Source organism: Trichophyton rubrum (genome assembly GCF_000151425.1).
Source record: "Trichophyton rubrum CBS 118892 genomic scaffold supercont2.1, whole genome shotgun sequence".
Lineage (NCBI taxonomy): Eukaryota > Fungi > Ascomycota > Eurotiomycetes > Onygenales > Arthrodermataceae > Trichophyton > Trichophyton rubrum.
The window spans coordinates 2,703,448-2,716,026 of record NW_003456428.1 but is presented as its reverse complement, the minus strand read 5'-3'; the positions used below and the strand labels follow the sequence as shown (position 1 = coordinate 2,716,026).

Genomic DNA, 12,579 nt, shown 5'->3' with positions numbered 1-12,579 from the left:
GCTTATTTCAGTACAGAGAGCCCTGTATTTTATGTATTTAATAGTTGTGATTGGTTGGGCGCATGGATAAGCCCCGAATTGTCGCTTATTCAGCTTCGGCACTACTCAGGAAAACGCCGTGCAGCATCTTCACAACTTTATGATAGTAAGCAAACATCCTATATTGTAATGAATATCTCTGTTTCCCTAAAATCTATGTTCTATTTGTATCAATCAAAACAGAAGGTTCCTGTCCTTATATATCCGAGAGATGTTTCTTCCAATTCGACTGAGCTAGAGACCAACTGACAGCTTCTCCAACCCCATCAACTATGGTCTTGGGAGTCCAGGCAGGCGTTCCACCTGTGTAAACTCCACTCTTTACCAGCACGGGGACCCAATTCACATCAGTAGAGCTGATGTATGAATGGGCGCCCCTGATATCAGATTCTGGATTGTCACCAATCATATAGATCGTCTCTAAGGGTGCTGGAACATCCGTTTGAAACCGCTTATTCCTTAGTTCTATTAACCTTTGCTCGGCAAAATCGTAAGTCAACTTATGTGGTTTCCCAATCGTAGTCTTCAGCAGTGCCACACCGGACTCAGACCCGCCCGTCATTGCGGACCAAACACCTTCAAGGGCTGCACAAAAGCCTCCCTGGCCGAGACGGGGTTGATGGTAACCAGCTGCCCAGAGTAGGTCAGGATTGGAGAAATATAGGGCCGGTTGGCCGTCTTGCTGATAACCACGATTGGGAAGATCATCCCTATTGTTCTTGTCCGATATTGTCCCGACAATACCGTCTCGTGAGAGTAAAAGATCGATAATGATCTGGATATCAAGCGCCCAGTCTCGTGGGTCATTGAAAACGAGGATTGCATCGATCTTAAGGCCCTTGGAAGGATCAATCGGATCTATTGAGTTGGTGAGAGGTTTCGTGATCCCTTCATAATAATTTGAAAAGGCCGAAGAGAATGGCCAAATGGATGGATGGGCCATAAATATGTCACCAGGGGTTAGCATGGACTTGAACCCATACCTATGCAATGTTAGCAAGAGGTGAATCCGGAGGGGTTTGCATGGTGATAACCATACTGTTTGGCAACATCCCGGCACTTATCACCGTCTCCACCGACCACTAAAACAGTCTTATTTTCCAGCGGTTCCTGATCATGTTTTCCTCTCACGAGCTGTGTGTATGGTGTGTGACTTTGAATGATCAATTCTGGGTCCAGCGGTATCTCTAGTCCATCACTCAACTGAGCGATTCTTTCCTGTTCTGACATGCCACCTCCGTTTGTGAGCAATATGAAAGGTATTCGTTGTTTTTGTAGAAGAGATAGAGACTGTGAAGCGCCAGGGAGGGGTCTGGAGGCTCGAAGTAGGACACCATCTATACTGACAGCTTGTATTAGGCCTTGGGCTCAGAAGTGACGTCTAAATTGGAATAAATCTCACTCAAAAGCAAATGCAAAGTTGGGAACTTCCAAAGGAGCGGTTGTAGATGTCTTGAAACCCCGTTGACTGTATGAGGCTGCAAGTGAACGAGTGACCAGGTGAGGCCGGGGAACCCCAGAAAAGCCCACGGGGAAAGGAATCCGTCTTAACCGCATCGTGATTTTCACATAAGAACGTGAATTATATCTCTATTCTCCCCATCAATCACCGGTGCACACCCACGACCTAACACCCCTGAGCGTGATACACCACTTGTCCCGTCGTCGTAACTGCCGAGCTTCGTCTCTGTGCAAGCTGGAGGTTAAGCATTTCAGAAATAATAACACTTCCCGCGCGACAGGGTCTATCCACGTGACCTAAGCCTCGGCCCGACAAAGTTTCAAAACGTCAAGATCGACTTGCAGTTAGCGACTTTGCTTTTTCGAAGGGATAAAATACTTTGAGAAGCAAAAGAAGATCGATAAAATGCAAAAGCAATGAGGTTTTCGTTGACCGCTGTCTCTGGACTCCCGCCATAACCTTGCACCAAACATGGCCAAATATTAATAGAACGCCCCATGAAGCCATATTTGCTATGATGGCTAAGGCTCCCCAGACCAAGGGGGCGTTCCTCCCAACTGAAATCGTCATCAGCATCCTCTCCTTCGCCTCGGACGAGGATACGGTGAATGAAAACTGGCAGTCGACGCTGTTTTCATGCTGCTTGGTCTGTCAGCAATGGTATTCCGCCGCCATTCCGTTTCTCTACTCAAAACCAGTCATCTCTGCGAGAAACTACGACTCCTTTGCTGGAACACTAGATGTCCGTGGCAAAGCCAGGCATAACATACAAGAACCCCTGGGCAACTTTGTTAAGCATCTTGATTTAGGAGGTCTTGCACATAGCGGTAGCAAGAGTGTCACTGCAAGGCTGCTACGAGCCTGTAAAGAAGAGCTCGAGGTCTTCGTTGCGCCTGCGTCTACCTTTTCGTGAGTAATCCTTTATTTTTATACCTCTCGGTAAACGCAGCCATTCATCCTTAGTTTTGGATGAATCGTTTAAGACCCCATGCTCTTGGTGTAAAGAGATGATAATCTTTCCTACATTTCCTCATTCAATATAGGACATCTTCAAAGTGCGTCTACTTATCATCGAAGTAGGACTATAAGTTTAACTCCCATGAGCAAATGCTTAAACCTGAGGATAGTTGATCTATCTGTTTTAATGACGATAATCCCCTTTCTGAGTATACCACATGCTGTACGCAATTTAAAGCGTCTGGAGACCTTACGGTTCCCACCAGAGATGTCCCACAAGGGATTGCCGAAAGTAAATGACCCTCATAGTGAAAGGTCTCCTCCCCTATATCAATGGCCGCCTAAATTGAAACGGCTACAGCTATGGAGGGTACATGACTCCATTATCCTGGGAAACTTCATATGGCCGGAAACAGTTACCGCTGTGACCATCATAGAATCCAACCATTACCCATTCAACACTATCCTCCAAACACTATCCACCGACAGCGCCCGCCAAAGACTTCAGCGCGTTAGGATATTGAGCAGTCGCCCAACCGACGAAGTATCTATCATCGCTCCTCTTTGTTTCCAGATGGAAAAGCTCAAGTTTTTAAGCCTGCAAGGCTGCGGGTGCGATCCCGGTTTCTATAGGAGGATTATTACCATGTCTCCCGAGCTGGCTCCTCTGGAAATACTGGAAATAAGTCCTCTACCACTCGAACACAAGCTGCGTGTTGAGTTGGTAAGGGATCTTAAGACGGTTTGCGCAGTTGCGTTTCCACGGGTTCGCTTATTAGGCATCGCTGCATCTTGCATCGACTATGTGTCTGAGTGGTTTGAACTCGAGATGGACAAGGTTCTGATGGAGAACGCCAGGAACTCAGGACATTACGATAAAGAGAAGCTTGAAAATGGTAGAATCCAGACCGGTGTCTACTATTTTTAGCCGTCTTTATTGCAGAATTGCGGAGATATCCCCTCTGGAATTGAGCTTTGAGGTGAAGGATTTAATCGTTAAGTTTCGATCAAAATGCAACATCTACACGCAGCCAACGACACATCCCACCCCAACAAGAAATGAGAAACGAATAGAAAAGGCTAGGAAGAGATATATTTGTTGGAACTCAAAGACAAGGAGAACGTTATTGATGGAGTAATGGATCATATTATAAACGACAAGAATCGAAAACCGCTTAGGTCATCTTTTTGATAACAGGAAGAGAGAAAGGAAATTCCAAACAGGTCATTACCCATCTAAACACCAACGTGAATGAGACAAGGATATAAAAGAGGAGGGCCGCTGGCTTTATGCAACTGAAGTTATGATTGCGGCAGCAACACCCTCCTCCTCCGCTCGGATCGTTATCTTGGTGGTGACGCCAGACTTTGCGGAGTACGCCAACCGTACCAGGCCGGTGACTTTGCCTCCAGATACAGTCTCTCCATATAACTTGAGTGAATGTGTGGAGTTATTAAGAACGACATCCGTGCCTTCCAAGGGCTGCAAGGATAGTGTAGCAATGAGTTGCTCGGTGGCATCTATGATTGAACATAAATTAGTAATCAAATAGAGTGTACGATAGTTATGGAATAAAAAAACAACTTAATCTTACCTGATATACCCTTCATGTTGGATAGCTGTAGGGTTTCGCTAGCTTCCTCGCCATTGGCACCAGTCTGCTCCCATAGATGATCAAAGTTGCCCGAAAAGGCTGGAACAACATAGTCACTGCCCGTAAGCTCAAGATCCTCCACTTGATATTCATCTTCATAGCCGGTTTCTTCAGGCTCGCCAGTAGTGGGGTCAATTTCCTTGCTAGTGAACTTCAAGACGTTTGTGAATGATGTGATGGGGTAGTCATGTTCACCGCCGGCCTTCTTGAACGCAACATATACTAGGCCTGGCTCGTTTGGTACCAATTTTGGAGCAGGGACAATAAAGTCCTCCTCAAGTGACTCATCTCCTTCTGAAGGAGTTGCAACAACGGACACGTCTTCAAGTACAGTATCAGGAAGGGTATTTTTAATGTCATACTGTACAACAATATGGTCTTTGAAGATATGTTTGATGGCTGTGACAACGTATTCGGTCTCCCGCTCGGTAAGCTCGACAGGTGATGAGGATTTGAGAAGAGTTCCATATTCCTTGAGTTCTGGGATTTGTGCAAGCTCCTCGGCAAATTTCTGAGTCGTTGCTTGAGCTGCAGCTGCTCCATCTGCGGCCCCATTTTGCTTTGCTTTCGAAGGGCCAGCAGTTGGCGCTTTGAGAGTTGGTGTAGCCGAAGTAAGTTTTTTGGTTCTCTCTTCGGCTAGGGCTTGTTCTTGGGATACGACCGGGATCTTTGACAAATCAAATGCGGTTGCGAAGGTCTCTTTGTCAGTTGCAGTGACATACATGACAAGCTGGTGTTCAAATGTAGATAAAGAGTACATGGTATCTATGGGCGTAAGTCAGTATTGAACCTCTCGAATAGCACTGGGCATCGTACCATTGGCAATAAATCGCTCAGCAATTTCACTATCATCGATGAGTCTGAGGTTAAGGGCAGCACGATCACGAACTTCATCATCGGTATCATCCAAACATCTCTTAAGGAGCACGATAACACTTCGTCGTAGTTCAGGGTCTTTCTGACCAACGCCGAACTTAGCTAGAGCAGTAACTGCGGCGGCCCGGACAGTTGAATTTTCAAGGACAACCCGGTTATAGATATACCGGATATATTTGGTGGGGTTGGGTGTCTTTGGGCCTTCGACACCGAGGAGATGTAATATCCTAACCGCCAATTTCGTGAACTCACAGTCTTCAATGAATTCGCAGAGATGGGAAAGTGCTGTATAAACTGTTAGCGAGATGGGCATACAAGAGAAACATATAGAAAACGTCTTACCTTCTTCTTTACTTCCTGGGACGAACTTGATAAGATCAAACATGCTCTCAACAACGCTCTTCTTGAATTCATAGCCACCCTCATCCCTAAGGATACCACTGATGAAAGAGAGCATTCCAGCTTGCTTGCTTGGGAATTTGAGACACAATGTCCGGATTGCCTCCACAATAGTGATCTTGAATTCATCCGTGATATCGGACATGAAACCAGAGATCTGGCTCATAAGGCGGTCAACACTAGCTTCATTTCCGGTCTTAAGAAGGGTAGTGATGGCGAATGTGGCAATAGATCTGTTGGAATTGGAGATCAAGGATTCGATATCTTGGTTGCAGGCGTTGACGACATGTGGCTTAAAGGATGCGAAAGTATGCAATAGACGGATGGCAGCGAATTTGCTGGTGGTTCGGGGAGAGGACAAATAAAGTTGCAAGACATTGACAGCCTGGGCAGCCTCTGCATCGGTTACGTCCTTCATCTCACTAATTGCCTTGGCCGCTTCGAAAATAACCATTTCATGTTTTCCTCGAAGCCAGCTTTCCAGCATCTGCATCATGGGTTTGCGTAGACTTTGATCCTCGTCGGCTAATTTCGCGGCGAGTCTCACCAGGAGAACGATTGCGGGGGGACTCTTAACGACACCGGAACCGTACTGCTGTACCATCTTGACCATTGCCATTCTGTCGTGAGCTCTCATCTGACAGAGGAGACCAATGGCATGGTATTGTGTCATATAGCTGGTCTGGGACATTGTATGGCGCTGTGTTGACGATGTAAAGCTGAGAAGGCCTCCAGACTGCTTTCCGGAGGAAGCAGCTTCCTGGGTTTCGCTCTGCCATCTCCGGACGATATCTTTTGCAATTGGAAGAAGATGGTATGCGGAAACCAAAGCGGCGGAGGAAACCGAGGGCGTCTTATCCACGATGGCCGTCTTAATGAGTCGCTCGATACCTTGGACAGTGGTGGCCTAAAATAAAGGAAAAGAGGTAAGTATATCACACCAAATATAAGCAAAGGTCGTTTTCTTCTGCATATGAATAGAGAGCGTACATCTATTATACGACACAGGGCCCTGATAGCGTTCGCTCGGTATAGGACATCACTGCCCACAGAAGTGTCTTTCATAATTATAGAAGTTGACATGATGACGTCCTGTGCGGTATTGGAGAGCTCCTTCAACATCAAATACACCATCTGTCGTAGAGATGGGTCTTTGTTCTGGAAGAGCTTCGAGATTCCAAAGAAGAGTGTCGTAGCTTCATCCGTGGGGAATCTTTCGCCGGTGAACATGAGAACAGCGAGCTTCGTTAATAGAGTCCGGCATCTTCGCGGTGATATAGGGGACGAATTGAATAATCGGGCTGTTTAAAAAAAAGAGAGATTAGCTGAATCGCTGCCAATACAACAGGGAGACTGGGGGGACGTCTTTTATATCCGCCCCCCAAAAAGGGTAACATGGGCCAAAGGTAGGGCGGACGCACCATCCTGGAAAACGGATGTCCTGTCCAACTTCATCATCATTTGATCTGCGTCCTCGTCCTTCTTCATATAGCTCATGGCGACGGTATAGGGATCGAAGAGTGTGAGGAAGTCGAGCGAGCGGTCGACGGGCGTCTTCGTGGACAGACGATATACTCGAGACCAGGTGTCCACAGCACTAACAATTTCCCTTTCCTGGTTGATTCGCGGCGTTGATGTGAGCTTGCTGACTCATCTTTTGCGTGACCTCATTAGATTCAACTTCATAGTTACCGCTTAGATCCTTGGCAGGAGCAGCTTTGCTTATGTCATATAGGAAGTATGTCCCTCAATGTCAACCATTATATTGGTGCCCCGTGATATTCATCCAGTCACGTGATATGGATCTGGCGAAAGGAGGCAAAAATCGCCTGTTTATAGATTTTCTGCTAAACTGATACGAATGAATTGTAGAGAAGCTTGCGGAATTTGGCGGCCGTAAAAGCTCAATTACCCTGGGACAGGCTCTATCAAATTCTTAGCGAAGATGAATAACATTGAGGGGAGGATTGGCTTCCATAGGGAGTTGAACATGTCAATACACACCTACGGCTACTGATAAACATGAAATTAGTGTGAAATCCTCTTCTTCGTCTGTAAGAACCATTATGTCTATGTCTAGTTTTATTTAAATTTATATATTTATATGCCAGGGAGAGAAAGGAGGCTTGATATTGGGGGGAGGTTAACTGAGACAAACAAGACAAACACTCCACATGCGGTAGCAGGCACTAGCGTTCTGATGTCACTTAGCGTGGCTCGCGATAAGCCGCAAATTCAGGCATCAAAAGGATCGCGAAGAGAACACCTCCCAGAAGAGCATTTTGTGTCTATATATATATCTGGTCTTTTTTATCTGACACGATTTCAAAATGGATATGCCCGTGAATGTACCCATCGATGACCCAAATGCTGACACAGAATGGTAGAGTCTTATGCTTTTTCTAGATCAGGGACTGTCCCGCATCCGCCATCCAGAAATACTAACATCAGGCCAGGAACGACATTCTTCGGAAACATGGAATTATACCAGAAAAGCCTCCATCTCCTACTCCAATTATAGAAGAAGCAATCGAGAAGGCCCGTCAGCTTGAGCACGAGAACCGGTTAGAGAACAAGACTTTGGACGAACTCGATGCCCTGGAGGATGAAGAAGATGAGGAATTCCTAGAGCAATACCGGTAACTACGGAAAGAAATTATACCTATAAAGATAGGAAAAATAGTCCACCTACTGAATGTGCTGGCAGGAAAAAGCGGTTTCAGGAATTGTCTCGAATACAACAGACGAGCATCCACAACCAAGTCTACCCGCTTCAAAAACCCGACTACGCCAAAGATGTGACCGAAGCATCTTCAAAATACTTTGTGCTAGTGCACCTTACCTCCTCGCTGGGAAACAATATAGAATCCCAGATACTCACCGATATATGGAGGCAACTAGCCGCCAAGTACGGGGATATTAAATTCTGCGAGATGCGCGCTGACCTGTGCATTGAGGGGTACCCCGAAAGAAACACACCTACCATACTCGTCTACAAGGACGGGGACATCAAGAAGCAGATCATCACACTACGAGAACTGAACGGAACACGGACTCGAGCCGAGGATGTGGAAAAAGTGCTTGTTGAGTTGGGTGCGTTGGACGAACATGATAGCCGGTTGAAGAATGCATCTAGTACACCGAAGCCGGCAGAGAAAGATGAGGATGATTACGACGACTGGGATTGATATTGAAAGAGACTCTATGTTTCTGCTTTTTTGCAATATGCTCCTCCCCTTACCCTCTCTTGGCCTTTTGTGAGTATGTGTATTATATACGATTCTGGTTAGGTAAAAGAAGATTCAAATGGAGCCTGGGCAAGGGTGCGGTCTCTCAAATCGATAGTTTACGGTTGAAAGGGCCAATCTTCCCTGCACCAATGTGCAAGCATGGGTGATGGCTCCGGGGGCAAATGACGATTATGATTCCTGACCGTGATATAACTGTCAACTACATACCTGTTCCTTGTCTCCAAGGTCATAGCGTGCATTCGATCGGATCACATGGAAAGCTAGCATCGCATCTCATCCATGTTTCAACTATTGGAAATCAACCGTTGATAGTCCCCAGTTGTATGTAAGTGCATCCCGAGGACGTCCTTGCGCATTGTCGATGTTGTGGCTGAGCGGCAGACTGTGACTACGGCCATCTAGCCAGGATACAGGGTATTTGGGCTTCAGCCAGGGGTCCTGCGGAGAACCCTGGAGAGAAGATGAAGGCCCGAATGTCATGGCGGATGGGAGGGCACTGGCATGGCCAAAGGGGCAATTAAAACGGACAGAGGAGTAGAGCAGGCCAGGAGACGTCCTTGGGCCAAACGAAGTAGATATCAGTACGCGCATAGGCTGAGATAGAACATATTTTGCCAACCATAAGAGTCAAAATAGCCGGAAGTGGAAGAATAGAGCAAATGGAGAAGATATAAAAAGGGATATCTAAGAAGAAGAGGAAGAAGAAGAAGAAGACGACGACGACGATGTTGTTATGATATGCCCATGTCCCGCAACACCCGTTAAATCCAACCCACCATCAAACAAGAAAAAAAGAACAAGAAGCAGAATCAGAGAATGGTCTCTAGATCAGCTCGTCGTTGCCAGCAGCAATACTATCTTGTATTGCTTTGATAACCTGTGACTCTCCGATGACTGGGCCTGTGCCGTCACACTGAGCACGCCCTTTTAACCGATCGTATATGTCCTGCACGTCCAGTTTGGCGCCCGAATCCGACAAGTGGCTAACTATCAAGTCCCAGGTAGCGGACGCATCTAGCAGTCTCTCGCCGGTAATTTCACAGACTCTTATCGGGTGGATTGGTTTGCTGTGCTTCTCACGTTCAGAGGACAGTCCGCTGCCTCCACTGACGGTGCTGGCAGTGCTGCTGTAGTCCTTGGGAGAATATATCATGGGTCCCGTAGTCGTGGGCTCGGGCTCATGGGCAGGAGAATGGCAGTGGGCTACTTTTGAAGTTGCGCGGAGGATCTCGTTTTCAGTGGCTACCTTCGCCATTTGTCGTTTGAGTACTTCGTTGTCTTCGAGCAGATTGGAGAAGTTCTGCTTGTACTCTGTCAATTCTTGCTCGAGGTCGCGGACTCGTCTCTCTTTGCGTTCACGGAAGGCTCGCTGGCTATAATTTGGTCATCATGTGAGTATATATCGAACGTCTCTTCACCTGTTTCACACATATTATATCGTGGGCGGGCTGAACATACGCAGCTCGATTCTGGGCTTTCCGGCGACTCTGGGCAGGAGTCATATTGCTGTCCTTTTCTTCACTGCTGCTACGGGGATCACGATCTTGCTGGCCGTCCTCCCCATTCTCATTGGGGATGGGCTGTAGAAAGGCATTCGAATCGATGGAGTCCTGCTTGATCTCTCTTCCCAGAGCGGTGGGTATCGATGGACCGCTCGTTACTGCTTCAACGGACTGCCTCGGATAATGCGCCGAGGGTATACCGTTAATCTGGCCCTGAAGAGGAGGATGGCTGAACTGATATTGCTCGAATTGCTGGAAAGAAGGGCCGAATTGCTGCTGTTGCTGATCCTAGTTGTGCATATCAGTAACTACCCATTGCACAGAACAAGAACAACCTTGAAAGCTGCGATATAAAAACCACAGACGGCGAACAAAAGGACAAGAAAAAAATAAAAAAAATGGAAGCATACAGGTCCTGGCACCAACGATCCAAACTGGTCCTGTGAAGGGTCTTGAGGCGGCTGCTGGCCGTAATATGGATACGCCTGCTGGGGAGCAGACGAGAAGTACGGGTATTCCATGATGGACGACGAGAGCTACAACTCCAGCCGGAGAGACGAAAGAAAGAAAGACACTATTTCAAAGACAACAAAGCAAGCAGCAGCTCAGCAAGGGAAAAGAGGCAAGGTGCAGCAGCTTCGAACACCCGGGGCGTTTGAATATATATAAATATATATAACAGACTTGCGTTCTGATATGCAAGGCTCTCGGTCTAATGTGGACTTCAAAAAAAAAAAAAAAAAGGGTGTGGGGAACAGGAAGTTAACAACAGGGATCAAGAGAGAAGAGAGATGAAGAGAAGGATAATGTGCGAAGAGACGAGAGAGAACGAGAGCCAGAAAGTCAAGGATGATGCTGAGGATGATCGTTTGGATTTTGATATCGGGTCCCTCTTTTCCTTTCTTTTTCCTTCGGCCTCCTCTTCGTCTTATATCACTCTGGCCTCGTTCTTCTTTGTCTGTCTAACAGTCAGTCAGTCAGTCAGTCACCTGGAGACTCCTCGACCAAGGGCTTGCTTTTTCTTCCCAGCTTCCACCTCGTTACGAACCGTCAGGAGGAAGAGGGAGATGGAATCTGAAATCTCGTGTCCGGGCAAGCCACCTTTGCCGCTTATGGTGACGACAATCCATAGCTAGTGCGAGATAGTCCCCGATAGAGTCAACCTTCCCATGGGCCTGTCTGGTCTTGTCCCTTCTTCCTGTCCAGTTGGCTCGCTGCCCTAAGCCAGCTCACAACCAAGAGGCATGGCACATCCCTGGTTCATCAGCCCGGTCCTCCCTCCCTCAGCGGCCACCAGACACCAAGCCGTCGAGCGGCCACCAGCTAACGGCCCCGTCGCAGACCCCCCTTCTCCATTGCCCCGTCCTGGTCAACGGCGAGCCAAGTTGAGGAAAAAGCAAAGCCGGAAAGAAGACGAAAGACGCAATACTCGAACAATAATATAAGAGCGAGGGCTATCGGACGAACAGCCAGCGAGCGAATGATGCGGCCAGTTTAAAAAAGAAACATTCAAACCAAGCCCAAACGTATCAAACCCAGGCCATCCACCCCCATCTGCCTGCCTAACTAGTCTCCTACCAACCAACCATCCTTCTTCTCACCTTGTTGTTTCTTCAGCCCAGGGAAGAAAAGCCTGGCCGGGCCAGGCCTTGCGTCAAACTGCGTGCAGAACTGCTGCACCACATCCAAAAGACCATGCGAACGAAGCAGGTGGTTCACTTACCACCTCACCCCTGGCTGCGGATTTAACGGCTCCATCCCGTCGCATCCCACGATCCATGGCCCACCCCCCTTTGGCATCTATCTACCTTAAGTGCCTAGTGTAGATGCTTGATGGAGTGCAAGTATACAACGGAGTAACCTAAAAAGCCTCTGGATACGTCCAACCTGCTACCTGCTACCTGCTACTTGCTCAGCTAGACCTCCTCCTGTGACTTCTGCTAGTTATGTACATCTGCTGCAGCCGCCACATATAACGACACCCTTGTGTCCCGCCAAGGGCGCCCGTTTCGACGACCACCCGCTATGACAGAAGCGCCTCCAGCCCTGGCCACCCTTTTCTCCTTGCTCAATTTCCTCTCTTCCTTGATAGATTCTTCCTTGACCAGCGCTTGATTACGAGTCTGTTCAATCCAACTGCAACAAATCCCCAAACCAAGCCTCTAGTCACTTTCCCTCTTCTCCAGGCGGCAAAATAATGCGGTAGTGTTAACGAAGCAGTCACCTAGCTAAGGTACTGCAAGTCTAACTAGTTGCTGGCCTGAGAGGTTATTTTATACTCCCTTGAGTTCCTGGCAGGGATGCTTCATCTCTCTCCTCCTACCCGTCCAAGGCCATACCCTGTCGGGAAATTGGATATCCAGAAAAAAAAAAAAAAAAAAAAAAAAAAAAAAAAAAAAAAAAAAAAAAAAAAAAATCATACATGCCCATGACCCCAG

At 47.3% G+C, this 12,579-nt stretch overlaps 5 protein-coding genes across 8 annotated transcripts; 2 read left to right on the top strand and 3 right to left on the bottom strand.

The window, feature by feature from the left end:
* Positions 1–235: 235 nt before the first annotated feature.
* Positions 236–1,596, bottom strand: TERG_01032 (TIGR01456 family HAD hydrolase; the record flags this gene model as incomplete). The annotated part of the gene is made up of 3 exons (XM_003238999.1): positions 236–1,022; positions 1,079–1,381; positions 1,442–1,596. 3 exons carry the CDS (start codon positions 1,594–1,596, stop codon positions 236–238), a joined length of 1,245 nt encoding a protein of 414 aa, XP_003239047.1.
* Positions 1,597–2,015: 419 nt separating this feature from the next.
* TERG_01031 (uncharacterized protein) lies at positions 2,016–3,386 on the top strand (the record flags this gene model as incomplete). The annotated part of the gene is made up of 2 exons (XM_003238998.2): positions 2,016–2,410; positions 2,582–3,386. The coding sequence occupies 2 exons, from the start codon at positions 2,016–2,018 to the stop codon at positions 3,384–3,386; spliced, it is 1,200 nt and encodes a 399-aa protein (XP_003239046.2).
* TERG_01030 (uncharacterized protein) lies at positions 3,117–6,773 on the bottom strand. 4 transcript variants are annotated; one of them, XM_047749223.1, is made up of 4 exons: positions 5,332–6,773; positions 4,930–5,274; positions 4,054–4,878; positions 3,117–3,979 (listed from the first exon to the last, which is right to left on the bottom strand). In XM_047749223.1, the coding sequence occupies exons 1-4, from the start codon at positions 6,077–6,079 to the stop codon at positions 3,747–3,749; spliced, it is 2,151 nt and encodes a 716-aa protein (XP_047605307.1). In that variant the 5' UTR covers positions 6,080–6,773; the 3' UTR covers positions 3,117–3,746. The 4 variants fall into 4 exon arrangements, with proteins under 4 accessions (XP_047605307.1, XP_047603659.1, XP_047605309.1 ...); XM_047747695.1 differs by having other exon boundaries at positions 4,930–6,773; XM_047749225.1 differs by having other exon boundaries at positions 3,117–4,878.
* Positions 6,774–7,480: 707 nt separating this feature from the next.
* Positions 7,481–9,122, top strand: TERG_01029 (uncharacterized protein). Its single transcript, XM_003238996.2, has 3 exons — positions 7,481–7,771; positions 7,845–8,027; positions 8,096–9,122. The coding sequence occupies exons 1-3, from the start codon at positions 7,719–7,721 to the stop codon at positions 8,574–8,576; spliced, it is 717 nt and encodes a 238-aa protein (XP_003239044.1). The 5' UTR covers positions 7,481–7,718; the 3' UTR covers positions 8,577–9,122.
* Positions 9,123–9,462: 340 nt separating this feature from the next.
* On the bottom strand, positions 9,463–11,672 carry TERG_01028 (uncharacterized protein; the record flags this gene model as incomplete). The annotated part of the gene is made up of 3 exons (XM_003238995.2): positions 10,552–11,672; positions 10,098–10,429; positions 9,463–10,012 (listed from the first exon to the last, which is right to left on the bottom strand). The coding sequence occupies exons 1-3, from the start codon at positions 10,660–10,662 to the stop codon at positions 9,463–9,465; spliced, it is 993 nt and encodes a 330-aa protein (XP_003239043.1). The 5' UTR covers positions 10,663–11,672.
* Between the last annotated feature and the right edge of the window lie 907 nt (positions 11,673–12,579).